Here is an 18,526-nt window from a genome sequence, read left to right on the forward strand (position 1 = left end):
AGATGTCACTTTAGGCAGACACTACAGAACACTGTTGTGATTGTTTGCTCATAACAAGGGGAAATGCCAAAGTTCAGCTGGCAGGACTCAAGTCCCACTCAAGTGAAATTGGTGGTTAAGGACATCAGACAAACAACAGAACCCCAAGAAAAACTAAACCTATGAATGAACTGTCACTGATTGGTGTATATTTTCCCTCACTTGAATGGATAAGTATGGTTCAAAAACATGCCACATTCACCAAGGGCCCTTCTCCCCTTCTTTCATGCAAAACTCACCAACAAAAACAATGACTTAGAAGGGTGGAGTATGGAGCTGTGAGGATGTACAAATAAGGCAACAGTTGTAAGTGTATCAGGGTACTGTCGCTCTAAAATGACTAAGGAAACCCCACAAAATGCCTAAATAAAAGTCTCCCCTTATTCTCCTGCCTAAATTTAAATGTGCCGTCATTGAGTTAAGAGCTGTTATTTATAGTGCTGTCTGTGCCAGAGCCCAGGGAAAAATTAGCACTGGAGCCGTGTTGCTGTACCTCAGTCAGAGTACCAGGATACACAACGTCCCCTAAACTAAAGTAAACAAGAACGTACCATGGTTAACATTAAAAGACAATATGTAAAACGTATCAGCCAGTCAAAATCTATGACTCATTTCCTTAGTAGTAGTAGTGCTAAACATGATGAATAACTAGGCCTACACCTGAAAAATTAAGCTCAGCTACATCTTAATCCACCTGCTTACCAGAATGATAAGCATTTAACGCCAAGCAGCAAAATGTGCCTCGAGACATACATATACAGCGGGAAAATAAGTATTGAACAAGTCAACATTTTTCTCAGTAAGTATACTTCCAATGAGGCTATTTGCATGAAATTTCCACCAGATATTACAATTAACTTATAAGATAATCCACCCATATAAAGAAAATCCAAACATTAAAGTCCATATGTAGAGTTATGTGTAATAAAGTGGAATGACACAGGAAAAAAGTATTGAACACGCCTGCTGAAATTTTTTTTAAAACTTTGTGGAAAAGCCTTTATTCGTAATGACAGCTTCAAGGAATTTCCTGTATGACGAAAACTAATCAGTCACAGTATTCTGGTGTGATTTTGGCCCATTCTTTTAAACAGATAGTCCTTTAATATTGAAGATTCCAGGGGTCCCTCTTGTGAATCCTGATCTTTAGTTAACTTCTAAAACTGTTCACTTGGATTGAAGTCAGGGCCTTGATTTCCTTTCTCTGAAACCAATTGAGAAAGTTTCCTTTGCTGAATGGTTTGGATCATTGCTGGAAGGTCTAGTCACGTCTCATCCTCATCATCCTGGTGGATGTAAAGATTCTCCTGGAACAAAATGACTCCATTCATCATTCCTTCAACTGTATAAAGTATGCTAGTACCATGAGATGACAAATAGCCCACACCATGATGCCACCACCTCCAAACCTCATTTTGGTATGGTATTTTTAGGGTGATGCACAGTGCCATTTCTCCTCCAAATATGCTGTGTAGTATGACATCCGAAAAGTTCAATTTTGCTCTCACCAGACCAGAATACATTCTCTCAGTATTTCATAGGATTGTCCAAATGTTGTGTAGCAAACTTTCAACAAGGTTTGACATGTTTTTCTTCAGCAATAGAGTTATGCGGGATGAGCGTGCATAGAGGCCATGGCGGTGGAGTGCATTACCTATGATTTTCTCTGTAACAATTGTACCTGCTGCCTCCAAGTCTTTCTGGAGCTGGAGTGGTCCTTGGATCTTGGGCTACTATTCTGACTATCCTTCTGACTTACTGGTCAGAAATCTTGCAAGGAGATCCTGTGCATGGCCAGTTGTTGATGCAGTGATGTTCCTTCCACTTGCAGATAATGGCTCCAATACTGCTTGCTGGGTGATTCAGAAGTTTTGAAGTGCATCTATAACCAGTTCCATTGATATGTTTTGCAATAATAAGGCAAAGGTCTTGGGAGGGCTCTTTGCTTTTACCCATTATAAAATGTTTCTTGTGTGACACCTTGGTAACAAAAAAACTTTTTATAGCCCACCAGTATGTACTAACCCAGTTTATATCAATTTGCACAGGAGGGATAATTTCTCTTAAATACTTATAGATTCCAGTTTGTTCCTTGCAATTCCTGGCCTTTGTGTACTGATTTTTCTTAGCGTGTTCAATACTTTTTCCCTGTGCCATTCCACTTTTTTACTCATAACTCTACTTTTAGACATTAATGTTTGGATTTTTATATATGTGTGGATTACCTAAGTTAATACTAATGTCCGGTGAAAATTTCATGCGAATAGCCTCTCTAGAAGTATACTGTAGTATACTGAAAAAAATGTTGATGTGTTCAATACTTATTTTCCCCGCTGTAAAGGTGCTGGTCATATTGAATGGAATTACTGAAATAAATCATATATATATATATATATATATATATATATATATATAGGGGTGTAACGGTTCATGTATTCGTATTGAACCGAAACGGTACGGGCGTCACGGTTCGGTGCATGAATTTACACGGAGAATACACGATATAAAAATACATAAAACTCGTGTGCGGATTAATTAATGTCATGCGCAATTACTGTTAAGTAGCCTACCGTACGAGAGTTACGGGAGTTCTTTAGCGACACTTAACGCAAATCTGTAGCCTTGCCTTAGCTCTGAAGCTCTGATTGGCGCCTATGTTTTTGTTTTTTTGTCAGGTAGTCGGTTGAGTCAGTCAGTCAGAGATGGCAGCACTAAGGTGCGACCCACAAGAGTTAGAGGATCCGCTGGTCTCTTTAAGATCGCAAGTTTGAGAACTTCAGTTACAGTTACAGGCGAGCGAGAGAGTGGTGGATAAGATGAAACTGTGTGTCGGCGTTGTTCAGCAGTTGTTGGGTATGTGAGTGGAAATATAACATGCTATCTGCTACACATATTCAAAGCCAACACCCAGAGATGATTGGTAGCCTATCACTGAAACGAGAAAAAAAAATTAAATTAAACGATTTCGTAATGACAGAAAGCTATGTAAATCGCTTGGTAATTACCTTTATGTTGGGGTAACTTGTAACTTCTCACATGAGGAGCTGGTAGTGTTAAGTGCATGGACAGTAACAGAAAGTGTCAACGCTAACCAGGCTAATAAACAAACCATGCTACGGTGAGTTAACGTCGAAGGGCAAAGTCACGTGACTTCTAGCTGTAGTCTGTTTATGAAATGAAAGGAGCAATTTCGTTTTTTAAAAGAAGGCAAAATAGTGTGATTTTCACAGTTAGTAGGCTAGATTATTAATGTTGAAGGTCTTGCTTAAGTGGATTTTTAAAAATTATTATTCTATTCTATCTAATTTGCACTTTCAGAAATAAGAGATGCTGTAGGCCTATTTTCAGTTTTATAGCTGATTGTCTTATTTTGTTTACAAGTTACACGAGTCTGGGTACTTATTGTACTGTTTAGCCTACATCTTACACACTTCAGGCTGTTGCAGATAGCTCAGGGAAGAGACTGTATGACACTAGGTGGTACAGCCTGACACATGCACAATAATAAAAAAAATGCATTCTGCATCTTTGTTTTGCTTTTCCCTCCATTGTACCGAACTCGTACCGAACCGTGATGTCCGAACCGAGGTATGAACCGAACCGTGACTTCTGTGTACCGTTACACCCCTAGTGTGTGTATATATATATATATATATATTAGGGGTGTAACGGTACACAGAAGTCACGGTGACTTCTGTGTACCGTTACACCCCTAGTGTGTATATATATATATATATAATATATACTCACCGAACCGTGACTTCTGTGTACCGTTACACCCCTAATATATATATATACAGCCTGAAGTGTGTAAGATGCTGAACAACGCCGACACACAGTTTCATCTTATCCACCACTCTCTCGCTAGCCTGTAACTGTAACTGGAGTTCTCAAACTTGCGATCTTAAAGAGACCAGCGGATCCTCTAACTCTTGTGGGTCGCACCTTAGTGCTGCCATCTCTGACTGACTGACTCAACCGACTACCTGACAAAAAAAAAAAAAACCATAGGCGCCAATCAGAGCTTCAGAGCTAAGGCAAGGCTACAGATTAGCGTTAAGTGTCGCTAAAGAACTCCCGTAACTCTCGTACGGTAGGCTACTTAACAGTAATTGCGCATGACATTAATTAATCCGCACACGAGTTTTATGTATTTTTATATTGTGTATTCTCCGTGTAAATTCATGCACCGAACCGTGACGCCCGTACCGTTTCGGTTCAATACGAATACATGAACCGTTACACCCCTAATATACACACACACTGCTCAAAAAAATTAAGGGAACACTTCAATCATACACTGGAACGGTATTCTGAAACTGTTTGGTTCTGAGCACAAGTAAAACTTTTGAGGTGAGTGTTTTATTTTGCAAGAACTGTCAGGCATTCTGTGAATATAGTTTGAGAATGGAGAAAAGGGTGAAAGGGAAAAAATGTGTTTTAACAATTGTGGGAAACTGTAAGTGTTCCCTTCATTTTTTTGAGCAGTATATATACACACAAGTTGGTTTGGATCCATGATTATACAGCAGCCGATGGGTGATTAGGGACAAAAAAAGCCTATTGAACCATTTAAGCTAAAGTAGTCATAAGATGCTATGAGATTACCTATGGACAGGGTGACAATAGAAGTCTGATGATGTGACAGGGTTGTGAAATACAGTGCAGAAGTAGCCTAGTCTAATTCATATTTTAGGATTTTTCATAACCACGAAAGGTAGCTTACTTTTCCGTTAGTCTTATTTTAGCACGTGAAAACAAGACCTTTCAAGTAAGCCTATCTATTTTTTGTAAGGTTTGTTTTGATAATCGTGTCTGCGTGTGACCATAGCTCAACACCACCCTAAGTTTTGTAGGCAAGCTTTCCAAAGCTTGTTTTTAATAAAGGATGTCAACTGTATAATCGTTATAAGGCTAAAAGGTGGAACACGTTACATTTTAACTGCAGTGGTATCAATGAAGGAAAGATAGGCTAACATTTCCTGTAGGACGAACAGTTCATTTAATGATGATAGATTAGTTCATGGTGTTTTGATTTGATCCTGGCCACTCAAGACAGCATACATCAGCTGTGCATTTTCTAAACAGATGCACAGTCAACAAAGATAACGGTAGAATTTACAAAGTGTCAACTTACCTGTTCCCCAAGGTCGATGGCTATGTTGGTGATAGCCAATGGCACCAGAAAACGGATGAGAGGCCAGTAGGACTTGAGAGATTGGGAGTCTACCATTATCTCACCTGAGAGATGGTTTGCAATGCATCGGCTTAAGCTTGTCGGTGTGCCGAATGGTTTTAAGTGCCGATTTTGGTCTTCACTGTTAGAATTAGGCTACTAAAGGCCAATGGTAGGAGATATTCTTACCGACTTTGACGGGACGAAACAACTACCTCACATTGATAAGTTAAGTAGCTAGTTCACTTTTCTAGTAAACAACGCATGGAATCACATTACTCGAATCAACACCCGATTGTAGAAGACAGTTTCCCTAAAGTTCCTGCAGAGAGCTCTGCCATTGCTTTTCAATTACCGAGACGTTAAATGCTATGAGCAGAAACCAACATGAAGGACACTGCGAAACGCCAAGGACTGTTCTCAGGACAGCTTTCACAGCATCTAAATGTTTCATGTGTCCGATGACATTTATCCCTCCTCAAGCACACGTGGGGCTGCACTACACCAACCCTCACGTACGTCATAGCCTACTGTCCTCGTGCTGACAATTAAAGGGCCTTGAACTTCGAGTTTGAAGTTTTAGCCTACTTCATGCCATTCATACATATGCGGTGTAGCCTACAAAGATCTAAAAAATATATAATTTTTATATTATTATAATATAAGTAAGTAGTATAACAACATCACACCAAGTATTTATTTACTAAGCAACTTTTTTTACTTTATTTACTAAGCAACATTTGCTTCAGTGTTTGGTGCCATCTAGTGGTCCTTATCAGGTCATTCAGAAGCTTGCCATCAGGGGCAAGTTCAGAGTCAAAACGTTTTGCACAGTTCTGCTAAGGTTTCCTGATTGAACGCCATTTGGTTACAATGGTGTGCAATGATGGGCATCAGACTTTTAGAGTAGTTTTCTCTCATTTGGTGGGTATCTCAGAGGAGCTATCCTATCAGCAACTAGATGTACCGCATAGCGGTACAAAATATGACCGCTGCTCAGTCCTGTACATCCGTTCCGCGAAAATAAATCACACTTCAATTTGTCTCCATATTTTACTCCATCCCCCACTCTTGAAACTTTTGTGTATGCTTGTTTGGCATGCCTGAGTGTGTGTGTGCGGCTGCACAGAAAGTACCCTACTGGTGCTGAAAAGGTGAATAGATTGTAGAATAGCCAAAGAAGATGTAGAATTGTTATAAAACCTTTAAAATCTCTAAACAATCACAAGTAGGGCAGTTCATCACAGTTCATCCATTGCAACTGGATTGATGAAAGGTCACTTACACCTGTAGGCTACATTGTATTTGGGAAAAGCAAAAGGTATCAGCATAATGTTATTTATTTATTTATTTATTTTTTTATGTATTTTTAAACAAAAACATCTCTGTCAGTTCCATGCCGTTTTCAACAGCTATCAAAAACAAAGGTCATTTTTGGATGGATGGATTTTTTGTGAATGTTTCTTCTTCTACATAAGATTTTAGTCATCTTTAGTTCATGTAATACTTTATTGTCAATGCACAAATTAAGTAACAGTAGTCTGAAACGTTATTGTTAATGCACAAATTAAGTAACAGTAGCCTAGTCTGAAACGAAATGCTGTTTTACATCTAACCAGTGGTGCAAATAACTGACATGTCCAAATGGGCCTTGATGAAATGCGTCGCTAGACTGTTCATACACATTTTAACGGGCCAAAGTTGAAGAGCTTTTGTCCGTTATTGTTAGTGCAAATATAGGCTGATTCATGTTCCCTTGCATTGTTTAACTGAGGTCCATGGCTAGTCTGGCTTTCATCAGACCAAGCTCAATCTTTTAAGAAATCAAAAAATAAATAGCGGGCAGATCAGGCTGGGTTCACCCAGCCTAGTCCATAGGCACCCGATATTGTTTAATTTTCCGATTGAGATATACACGCTCTGGCTATTCTAAATGCAAAAATGCATCAGGGAGTTATGACAAAACGGTAACTAACAAACTAGATCCTAATAGAAAGCTGTTAGCTTCCCTAAGCTACAGGTAGGATTATAAGGTAGGCCTATTTACAACATAAATTGTCAATAGGCTATGCTGGCGACACAAATAAAATCTCCTTTGGAAACCAATGGCTTACGCCTTACAGTATCAAGCGGACTTAAACTGTCATATCGTGGCGAAAAGTTGTAATAACATTCACGCAGCTCCATGAGTCAAGGAAAGCGCGAATGAAGTAGACACTTCTAAATGGGACCCACTACACAGTAGCTTAAAGGAGAATTCCGGTGTGATATTGACCTAAAGTGTATTGAAACATGATACCGAGTGTGAACGTATGTCTCATAGCCCATCTCGACTTGTCCCCTGCACTCCAAAATCTGGCGCTAGTTAGCCGATGCTACCAACAACTTTTTCAGTAGTGGTGCTTCGGCATCGGGCTAGCCATGCAAATAAATCACTGTTTTACACCCATTTACGAGGCTCAATGTATCTCCACACTTCATTGGTAGACTTCCTAGGGCCCTGACATTTAAAACGAGACATTGAGAACTTTGAAAAAGCACTGGTAGTTTACTTACAAGACGATTTATACAGACAGTATCTTCACGAAGTTTAACGTTTGCAGCCATCTTGAATTTAGTCACGATAAGTCGAGCAACGAGTAAGAATGAACAGGTATGATAAGGGATCAGATTCCAAAAATAATTCAGTGGAAATGCATGGATTCCAATGCATATATTCTTACTCGTTGCTCGACTTATCGTGACTAAATTCAAGATGGCTGCAAACGCTAAACTTCGTGAAGATACTGTCTGTATAAATCGTCTTGTAAGTAAACTACCAGTGCTTTTTCAAAGTTCTCAATGTCTCGTTTTAAATGTCAGGGCCCTCGGAAGTCTACCAATGAAGTGTGGAGATACATTGAGCCTCGTAAATGGGTGTAAAACAGTGATTTATTTGCATGGCTAGCCCGATGCCGAAGCACCACTATTGAAAAAGATGTTGGTAGCATCGGCTAACTAGCGCCAGATTTTGGAGTGCAGGGGACAAGCCGAGATGGGCTATGAGACATACGTTCACACTCGGTATCATGTTTCGATACACTTTAGGTCAATATCACACCGGAATTCTCCTTTAAGGTGTTTTGCTAAAGCAGCCATAATGAAATGAAGGTGTCATTGTTTGGATACTTCACACACACGTGCTTTTTAATTTCACAGACTACAACTACCAAGCTGTAATCAAAGCACATCGATTCCCCTCTCACACCCTGCACGCACTTAAAACAAAATAAACAGGCGTCTCAGTCTCACGCATGTATAGGCAAAACTGTATCAGACCGGTGTAACGTTGTTAAATCTTCCATTGCACAGAATGATTTTGTAGCACGTGCAATAAATGACAGTCGAAAGATACAAACAGTGCTGCTATACATTTGCTTGGTATAACCGCATTTATAGTTTTCTACAAATGCAATAAATCAAATGCATCCATCACTCAACCAACGCTAACGGTAACATTACCTAGGTCCTTATTGATATTACAAGATTAACGTACCTGCAGTAAAAACCAAGCATGTCCGATAAACATCCTCAGATTTATTTCGGCTTCAAGAAGAAATGGGAATTACACTTCATGTGAACATCGTCCTATCCTTATCAGATGTTCGCTGCGGTAAATTACAGTCCTTGTAGGAAGCGTCCATTGTTTTTTCCAACCCACTTTTAACTTCCAACAAAATTACGTCTCACTGCAACGATGCGCCATCTAGTGGACAAACAACTACTTATCGCTAATACTGAAAATGCAGCCATGATGATGATGATGAATATTTATTTTGGCTTTCTTTTAATCCTACTGAATTTGTAATTATGTATCGGCCGTTCTAATACCGATAGTATGTGGGTGCCTGTGTGTGTGCATGTGTATATGTGTGCACCGCCATTTACAGGCCAATGAGTGTACAGTCACTAAATGTACACATAACCTAATTTTTTTAGACCCCCCCCCCATGGATGAAATTCTACGAAACTTGGCATACCCCCGGAGAATGCCAGGTCAATCATACACATAAAATCTGGTGCAGTTCTGAACATCTTAACTGAAGATAGGGGCGATTAAAGCAGAATAATATTGCATTTTCATTTTTTACCGGGGGGTGGGGGTGCAAATCACAAATGAGTGATTATGAGCCAGGTTGATGTGGGCCCTTGAGACCAACATACCATAAAAGATTCTTCATCCTCAGTGCCACGGTTCAGGTAGTTATTTAGGAAAAACTGTCGGTTCAGGGGGCCCAGCACGGGGAGGTTGGTGGTGGTCCCCGGGGACGAAATGAAATTTTTCCGTAAAAGTCTAGTGGGGCTACATACCCACCAAATTTCATGTACCCCGGTGGTTCGGTGTCCCGGGTATCAATGACCAAAAATTCAGGGAGTAGATGACGGGAAAAATTCTTGAATTGTGTGCATGTGTGCGTGTACAAATTTATGTTTATGTGTGTGGGTGTGTGTGTGTGTGTGTGTATGTGCGTGCTTGTGTGTTTGCCTGCGTATGTGTGTTTGTGCATGTGCATGCATGCGTACATATGTCTACTGTGTGAGTATGTGTCATACGTATGATTACTGTAAATGTATGTGTGTGCGTGTGTATCTGTTTATGCACATGTGTGCACATGGAATGGGTTAACATGACCCCTGGAGGCAAACATACAGAAAAAATTGGTCATCCTAGGCCCTACAGTTCTCAAGATATTCACAGAGAACTGTGTCTGCCCTACCCTCCTTTCGGGGGGTCCAGTCCAGCAGGGGGGGGGGGGGGGCTACAGATCAAAACGAAGAATGACGGTTCCATGCTATCCATGTGGGGGTACATGCCCACCAAGTTTTGTGTACCCCGGTCTTTCAGTGTCCCGGGAATCCTTGTTGGTGTACGTCACTAAATGTACACATAAATTATTTTATTGTAAGGCCCCCCATGAACGAAAGTACACAAAACTTGGCATGCATTCGGAGGGTGTCATAATGATCCTACACTTTTAATTTCGTGCAGTTTTGACCTTGTCAGCCAGAGATATTGTGATGAAAACACCTAATTTTTTGCTTTTTAATTTTTATCTAGGTGGCGCTATACATGAAATAAGTGGTAATGGGATGGGTTGACATGCCCCCTTAAGACCAACATACATAAAAAAGGTGGACCTCCTAGGCCCTACGGTTCTCGAGATATTCACAGAAAACTGTCTCCGGCCACCTACAGGCCAGTTGGTGTATAGTAACATAAATTAATTTATTGTGTGGCCCCCCATGAACGGAATTCCACAAAACTTGGCGTGCATACAGAGGGTGTCATAATGATCCTACACTTCCAATTTCGTGCAGTTTTGACTATGTTAGGTCACAGATACCTTCAATTACAACACCTATTTTTTACTTTTTTGTGTTTAACTAGGTGGCGCTATACATGAAATGAGTGGTTATGGAATGGGTTGACATGGCCCCTTGAGATCAACATACAAAAAAAAAAAGGTCCTCCTAAACCCTACGGCTTTCGAGATATTCACAGAAAACTGTGTCTGCCCTACCCTCCTTTCGGGGGGTCCAGTCCAGCGGGGGGGCTACAGATCAAAACGAAAAACGATGGTTCCATGCTATCCATGTGGGGTTACATGCCCACCAAGTTTCGTGTACCCCGGTCTTTCAGTGTCCCGGGAATCATTGACGGAAATTTGGGCATGCGAAAAAGAAAAAAAAAAAAAAAATCTGACTAAACCTATATGACCGCCGCTTCGCTGCGCGGCGGACATAATAATGTGTATACTAAAACTGCCGTATTGAAGAGAAAGTGTGCACAGCTCACTTATTTACAGATGAAAGATTAAATGAAAATTTGAAAACAAAAGGAAACATATTAGGCCTACTAATTCTTGATCTCATCAAATTTGTGTTATGTCAATGGCCTTCTCAGGTGCACTTGCGCAATCAACGGAGCGTTCAATACACCACTGTTTATTTAAATTAGGCTACACACTTTGCAACTTTTTTGCCTGGCTTGAACTCAACCCAGTATTTTTTCATGATTTGTCAATAACCTGACTTTTGGCTAATTTTGTAAAAGCTTTTAAGAGAAAACGTTTCATTAAAAACTTTAAGACTAGGAGTACAGCAACATACAAAGCATTTTGAGTATGGGCCCATGCAAGGTTGTAAAAATTCTGGTAAAACAAATGTTTTTCTGACCAAGAACTACTGCTTAAATGGCTACATACACACACACACACACACACACATACACTGGCATTTCTGAGAAAAAACAATACAAAATCTGATTGGCAGGTTGAGTGAGGAAATTAGGAGCAAAGAGGAAATAAGAACTTATCCAGTTAAAAAGAGTCATAGCATAGCAGTTGTTTTTGGCTTTAATACTGATTACACAATCACACTGAACCATGGTAATCTGGCTACACATACCCAAAAGGGCCTATGTTTTTACATAAAACTTGCTAAACTGTGCCCCAATATTTGGACTTATTTTTATATATTTATTATAGTTATGGTTGTAATTTATTCATCCCTAATCAATGCCAATGCCACCCAAACCAAGCCCACTTCACACGACACAGCATGACACTAGATCCAAAGGCAATGCAATATTGGCTTGAGACAATTGCATGTTGTACCCGGGATCCATAAAAGCACTCAATCATGGCACAACATGCGCTGCCAACTAAAATTACACAACAGGATGCATTATGTGATCTGTAAAATCTGTAAAAGTCCTCCTTCACAACCAAACAGCAGACACTGCATGATCTGAAGTCAGGAATGTTTAGCTTTGACCTCTCTCAGACTCTCTGTAGTACAAGAAGAGCAGGACAAGGAAGCTGAAGGTAGCCAGCAGTCACAAACTGAGAAACACAGTGTCAGAAGCCTCTCTTACTCCAAGAGCCTAGACTCCATATTGGGGACATGCCTTAGATGCTTTGCTTGTCAACACATATGTGTTGTGTAAGCTCAAAAAAGCTCTGCAGCTTGTGTGCAGTCTTGGGATGGACAATATATGGGAAACAACGTGGCTCAGACTGACCCATACTGTATTCAGGCCACTTGACACATTGCTACCTGCACATCATGGCGCCAAGTGCGACATAATTCTTGTTCACTATCTTACACCCAACGCAGTGATGATTTTTTTGCCAAGCGCTCGAGTTCACAAGTTGTCAAATGAAGATTGTGCACCCACGGTTATGTCAATGAAAAAGATAGGTGTGGGATGGAGGCATGGTCACTGACCAAGAAAAACCTGGTCTAAAGTGAACAGTGCATGTAAAGTACAATAAGGCGCCCTGTCATGAAATGTAAGTGAGCCCTTAGCAACAAGTGGTAACAACTCAAGTAACGACCCGTCTGCTTGGATGAATGTCCTTAGGATTTTTATGCAGTCATTCCAATAATATTGTGGTGTTGCTTTTTTCAGGATTGTAACCCCTTGTCAGTCAATAGTGAAATAACTAAGTGTAAGACTTTGTTTTGTCCTTACTATGAGTTTAACCCTTTTGAACAAACCCTTTTGCGCCTGGCGTCTGATGACATATTCACCGTTAAGATAGCAAAAATGGACTGAACATGCCCTAAATGTGCTTAAACCATACACTTCAGACCATGCATTTTAGACCAATAAGAACCAAAATATCAACTAACCTTACACCATAATCAAGGACACAATATGAGTAGGCCTAGACAGTGTTGACATTACGTACAGGTATTTCTTTAGGACATTTTCATGTTGGAGACATTGGCAGTGGATACAGACAAATTAATCTTGCCTGCAATGATAAATGTATTACCAACATAATGGCCATTTCAGACTCACAAACATGTGTAAAGTCAGTCTTACTCTGCCTTAGCTCGGATCCGTCAAGTGTTTAGTTGGCTATTGACTCTGTACTTGCCCTAACTCCCCTCTAAAATATATGTAATGTCTCAATGACCTGTCTACCACCTGATCTTTGGCCAAATAGATATTTGCCTTTTTTCAGCAGTCTCATGGCCAGCTTAATGTTTGAACTTTAACTTATTCATTTTGATCAAACGTGAAAGGGAAAATTGTTATATGTGAAGCAGGCTTACGTCCTTAGGTGCATCAACCAGGTCAACAATGTCTCTAAATACAAGCCTTAACATGAACTCATATTTCATATAACACAACATCAACACAAGACAACAACAACAAAACAAAAAAAAAATTAAGAGTTTGGTTCCAAAATGCTACATCTCCATTTTTAAAAAAACATTAATAAGTCATGTTATTTAATTGTATATTTCAGGTAATATCAATGAAATTGCTGTTGTGTTGTTTTGTTAAGTGAAAATCAATAAAATAACAGTAGGCCTACCCAATTACAGTTCTACTGAAATTACTTAGAACTGAATTACAGTTCTAACAAAATGTAAAAAAATGATTTATGAAAATTCCTTAAAATGGAGATTATAGCGATTTGGAACCAAATTCTTCAGATATTTTATAGTTTAATGAATCTAAGACAAGTTGTGGAAAACAGCGTGTTGCTTTTCATCCTCTCAAACAAATATTGACCTTAAAATAACCTCGAACACATTCAAGGTCGGCGACACCACGCTATGGCCTGGACCAAACAGTAGATGGCGCAATATCCCTACTATTAACTTGCTATTTTGTCTGACCGTGGAGGTGAAATGCTAGGCGACTGCTTGAGGCATGATGACTGCGTCCAGCGTTAGAATACTTTAACAGGTGGCTATTCTAGTCATTGACCTGGGGTTTCAAATGAATGAATGAATGAACGAGTGAATACGTGTGTCTGGTCTAATACTGATTTTAATTTGTTTTTTATTGGCCGGAAATGCTCACTGTGTATGAGTCTATGCATTTTTGTCAAGACGAGCATCGTGCATTGATTGTGAATAAAACAAGTATGTATCTAGTGTGCATCGGGAATTTGCATTATTTGTGCCTGCAATAATTTTACAAACATCGAGTTATGATGTTAAGCGGAACTTATGTTCTCTAGGCTACATCACCAATTATCATGAAGAATATCATCTAAAAGTTCCAACAGTTCCTCACTTTTTCTTAAACTGGACCGCTGCCCGATGATTAATTTGATGAAAGATGAGGCATCGTGTCTTCTACAAGTGTTCCACCCACGTAGGCTACTTGCAAGAGTGTATAGGCTACTGCAGCCTTCTACCTTTCACACCCACCACCACAGTAAATTTGATACCAGATGTGCAAGACATACATTACAGCATCAAACGGGAGCATGGGAAAATACCACCCACTCAATAGTGCTGCTGATTATGTGTTACTGATACAGATTGTTACATTCGATTGGTCTTGCAAATGGGTTCCCACGGTATAGTCCGCAGCAAACAGGGGCACAGGGAGCAGGGTTGCATACGTGGTTCTCCCATATTCAGACAAAACTATGACTATAGAGTTTGAATATGTTCACTACCATAACTATATCTATAGACAGACTACAGGTTTCGTTCGATTCACTACTGGAGGTCATTAATCCAAGTACACAAATCAGATGTAGACAAGATGGAACGCATGTATTGAACTTTGAGTAGGCTAGGGAATGATTAGCCACATTTGCATAAATTATTCTATCAAATAAAGCTTGTTGATATTTAAGTAATACGTTCCAATGCAATGATAAATAATTATTGTGTTGCAAAAAAGGCATTAATCGGAGAGCTTTTGAAAGGACTGATATGAAAGCTTCTGCATAACATTGTAGATGTGTGCATACCGGTTTGCGCTGATCACACGGTAAACGCATGCCCACCGAATGGCACCCCTCTTTTAACTGATAAACACGTCGTGTCGTGAGTAAAAATTCTACAACCCCTCCTCCTGAAAATGGTCTTGGTCGTATGTGCATCCGCTATATTCCATAGGAAATAGTCCCGTCATAGCCTACTGACACACACGGCCAGCACGCTTTGGCGGGAAAATACAGGGGCGGAGTAATACAACAACACACTGGACTTATTCATGCGCCAAATGACAGTCTACACTTCATTTCGAGTAGCAAGCCCGGGGTGCGAACATTCTGTGGACTCAGCTGCTCCTTGCTTCGAAAAAGTCGCAGAGATTTGTATTGCCACCTAGGCTGGCAGGAACTATTTCTCTCTGGATATTACTTACTCAGAGTGCGTGTTTTTGGCAGCATTAACATTTTCAACGCAAACGGAACATTTTCCCTTATTGCCTCCGTTGAACACACGGTAAGGATTTTGGTTTGATACGCTTTCGTCCATCAGTAGCGCAACGAAATCCAACACAAATAAGCATGCATTTTTTTTACAGAGAATTAGCATCCTCGTGAAATGTTAAGGTTTATAAAATACGTTGATGTTAAGCTTGTTAAAGATCCTATTTTCATTCGTCCCATTGCATGCATTTCCCCTAACATGCTTCGTTTAAATGTCCATTAGCAACACAGAGATACCGGCTGTTGTAGCTGTAGTTCGTTTGCTTTTGCTGTCAGCTGCTCTCCTGCTTGCAAGTCTGTTTTGTGGACGACTACTCTAGCAATAGACGACTTAAACTTCCATTGTATGTGATACTTAAATAAAGATTTTGATGGTTATCGATCTCCACGGTCATGAACCAACAGTGAAAGCCTGGAGAAAAACTGGAAACATTGCGTAGGGTTTCCTCACAAACTGCATATTGTAGACATGGGGTAACCTCAACTTAACGTTACTTTTAGCTGCTATGTAAATATGTGATGCTGTTGCAACTGGCCGACGTCAATTTAATGTGGAATTTTTTGTATCTCCTAGGTCGCCAAAATGCCGCTAAATTCAAGTTTGGCGAGTAAAAACTACGACTACGATTATGACATGGTTCAGCCGTACTTCTATTTTGAAAACGATGAGGATTTCTATCACCAGCAACAAGGACAGCTTCAACCGCCCGCTCCAAGTGAGGACATTTGGAAGAAATTCGAACTGCTGCCCACTCCGCCTCTGTCACCAAGCCGACGACCCTCGCTCTCCAGTTTCTACCCCTCAACAGCAGACCAGCTAGAGATGGTGTCAGAGTTTCTAGGGGACGACGTTGTCAACCAGAGTTTTATCTGCGACGCAGACAGCTCCAAGTCTATCATTATACAGGACTGCATGTGGAGCGGCTTTTCTGCTGCAGCCAAGTTGGAGAAAGTGGTTTCTGAAAGACTTGCATCGCTCCAGGCTGCTAGGAGAGAATCTTCATCAAGCGACAGCACGGATAGCAGCCGGTTGAATGCGAACTATTTGCAAGACCTGAACACCTCTGCTTCGGAATGCATCGATCCTTCGGTGGTCTTTCCTTATCCCCTGGCCGAAAATCCCAAACCCAGCAAGGTGACACAGTTGACAATTATGTCAATGGAAACTCCTCCCAACAGCGGTAGTAGCAGCGGTAGTGATTCAGGTGCGTTTCTGTTATTTTGAATTTGCTTATATTTTTGATTTTATTATATTCTTGCTGAAAGCATGTTTCCCTTAAATGGTATCAAAGTGGTTATCAAAATAATTCAGATTGGCCGTGCATACCTAAATTGAAGGTCCCTCTTTTGGGGGTTTCAAAAATGGTTTCCAATTGACATTAGAATCTATGCACTGTGCAAGATAATCTCTCCATTGAGAAACTGGGATGATATCGGTCACGGGTGCCCTTGATGTCAAGGGTGGAAAGCGTGAAAATTTGCACTAGATGATCCGTAGCCTACCAGTGGTAGTTGCATAAGCAACTCCCCCGCCCCTTCGGCCCCCTCCCCATCCCGATCCACTGCTATATTCCAGCCTCTAGACAGGCATGAACTGTAGGCTAGACTGTAACACTGCGGTGTTCAAACATCAGCTGACGAAGAAAGGGGGCGGGGACTGGAATGCAGAGATTTTTTTTTTTTTTTCTAACAGAAGTGTAAAGAGGCACTCAGTTTAACTCTTCCAGTTCCTTTTCCAGTTTCTTTTTTTTTTTTTTGCTTTTGCTTTGCTTTTTTTTTTTATTTATTTTTTTTTTTGTTGATTCTATTCACAGTATTGAAAACTTATATTTATTTGTTTTTGTCCTTGCAGAGGATGAGGACGAGGATGAGGAAGAGGAGGAAGATGATGAGGATGACGAAGATGATGAAGAAGAGGAGGAGATTGATGTAGTGACCGTGGAGAGGAGGCAAGCTGTGAGGCGGAGCGACTCTGACCCCTCAAACTTGCGCCAGCACAGCCCCCTGGTGCTCAAGCGGTGCCATGTCTCCACCCATCAGCACAACTACGCCGCCCCGCCCTCCACCCGTCACGAGCAGCCCGCTGTCAAGCGCTTGCGCCTGGAGCCGGTCACTGCCAGCAACAGCAGCCGTCCCGGGAGGCAATCGGGTGGCAGCCGCAAGTGCTCGAGTCCACGGACATCAGACTCTGAGGACAATGACAAGCGCAGGACTCACAACGTGCTGGAGCGCCAGCGGCGCAACGAACTCAAGATGAGCTTTTTCGCTCTGCGGGACGAGATCCCTGAGGTCGCCAACAACGAGAAGGCTGCCAAGGTGGTGATCCTTAAGAAGGCCACAGAATGCATCTTTAGCATGCAGTCAGATGAGCAGAGGCTCCTGTCACTTAAAGAACAGCTGAGGAGGAAAAGTGAACAGTTGAGACTAAGGCTGGAACAGCTACGGAACTCTCATGTATGAAGTCTGACCTGAGGAAATATCAAAACAAGAGACATTTAAATGTTCGGCTTTTTTATGCAAGACTGTTGCTCTGTATAGTTGACGTTGCATGCAAATGCAATTTTTTTTTAATCTTGTCTGATTTACATGTTCAACTGCCACAAAGTTTTAAAAGTGGCAAAATTTAATAATTTGTATTTAAGTCATTTATTTTTATTAATAAAATATAAAAAATAAGGCTGCTAATTGTGTAGACCTTGAAAATAAATACTCAGTTTTGTATTTTTTTTTTTGTATATAACGAATTTAATATTTCATAAGAAGTGTATTTTTTTTGGTCTTGATGGTGTGAGTGTTCAAACTTTGTTTCACTATGTTATTTCCATGTTCCAGAATCAAATACATTTCTCTTTCAACTTAATCCTGTTGCTTGATTCTTGTATTACTTCCAATGAGTTACAACCAAACAACTCTAAGAAAATATAGTGACCTTGGATGATCTGAAACCCAAATACATAGGGTCTACAAAGGAACACAGCGCTTGAAGATGCACTCTGACACCAGTTATACTGGCTGCTGCATACCAGAAATGAGCGCAGTAAAATAAAAACCTTGTCATTATGCAGTCTTACTT

At 40.5% G+C, this 18,526-nt stretch overlaps 2 protein-coding genes across 2 annotated transcripts in view; one reads left to right on the forward strand and one right to left on the reverse strand.

The window, feature by feature from the left end:
- Positions 1 to 5,697, reverse strand: part of ankha (ANKH inorganic pyrophosphate transport regulator a) — a 21,725-nt gene extending 16,028 nt beyond the window's left edge. The window contains exon 1 of the mRNA XM_042068335.1: positions 5,177 to 5,697. Within this exon, the coding sequence (XP_041924269.1) occupies positions 5,177 to 5,272 (96 nt within the window). The 5' untranslated portion in view covers positions 5,273 to 5,697. The remainder of the gene's footprint in view (positions 1 to 5,176) is intronic.
- A 9,564-nt stretch (positions 5,698 to 15,261) lies between these two features.
- On the forward strand, positions 15,262 to 18,313 carry myca (MYC proto-oncogene, bHLH transcription factor a). The gene is made up of 3 exons (XM_042068123.1): positions 15,262 to 15,466; positions 16,028 to 16,658; positions 17,306 to 18,313. The coding sequence occupies exons 2-3, from the start codon at positions 16,037 to 16,039 to the stop codon at positions 17,911 to 17,913; spliced, it is 1,230 nt and encodes a 409-aa protein (XP_041924057.1). The 5' UTR covers positions 15,262 to 15,466; positions 16,028 to 16,036; the 3' UTR covers positions 17,914 to 18,313.
- The last annotated feature ends 213 nt before the right edge of the window (positions 18,314 to 18,526 follow it).

The sequence above is a fragment of the Alosa sapidissima genome, chromosome 17 (genome assembly GCF_018492685.1).
Source record: "Alosa sapidissima isolate fAloSap1 chromosome 17, fAloSap1.pri, whole genome shotgun sequence".
Lineage (NCBI taxonomy): Eukaryota > Metazoa > Chordata > Actinopteri > Clupeiformes > Clupeidae > Alosa > Alosa sapidissima.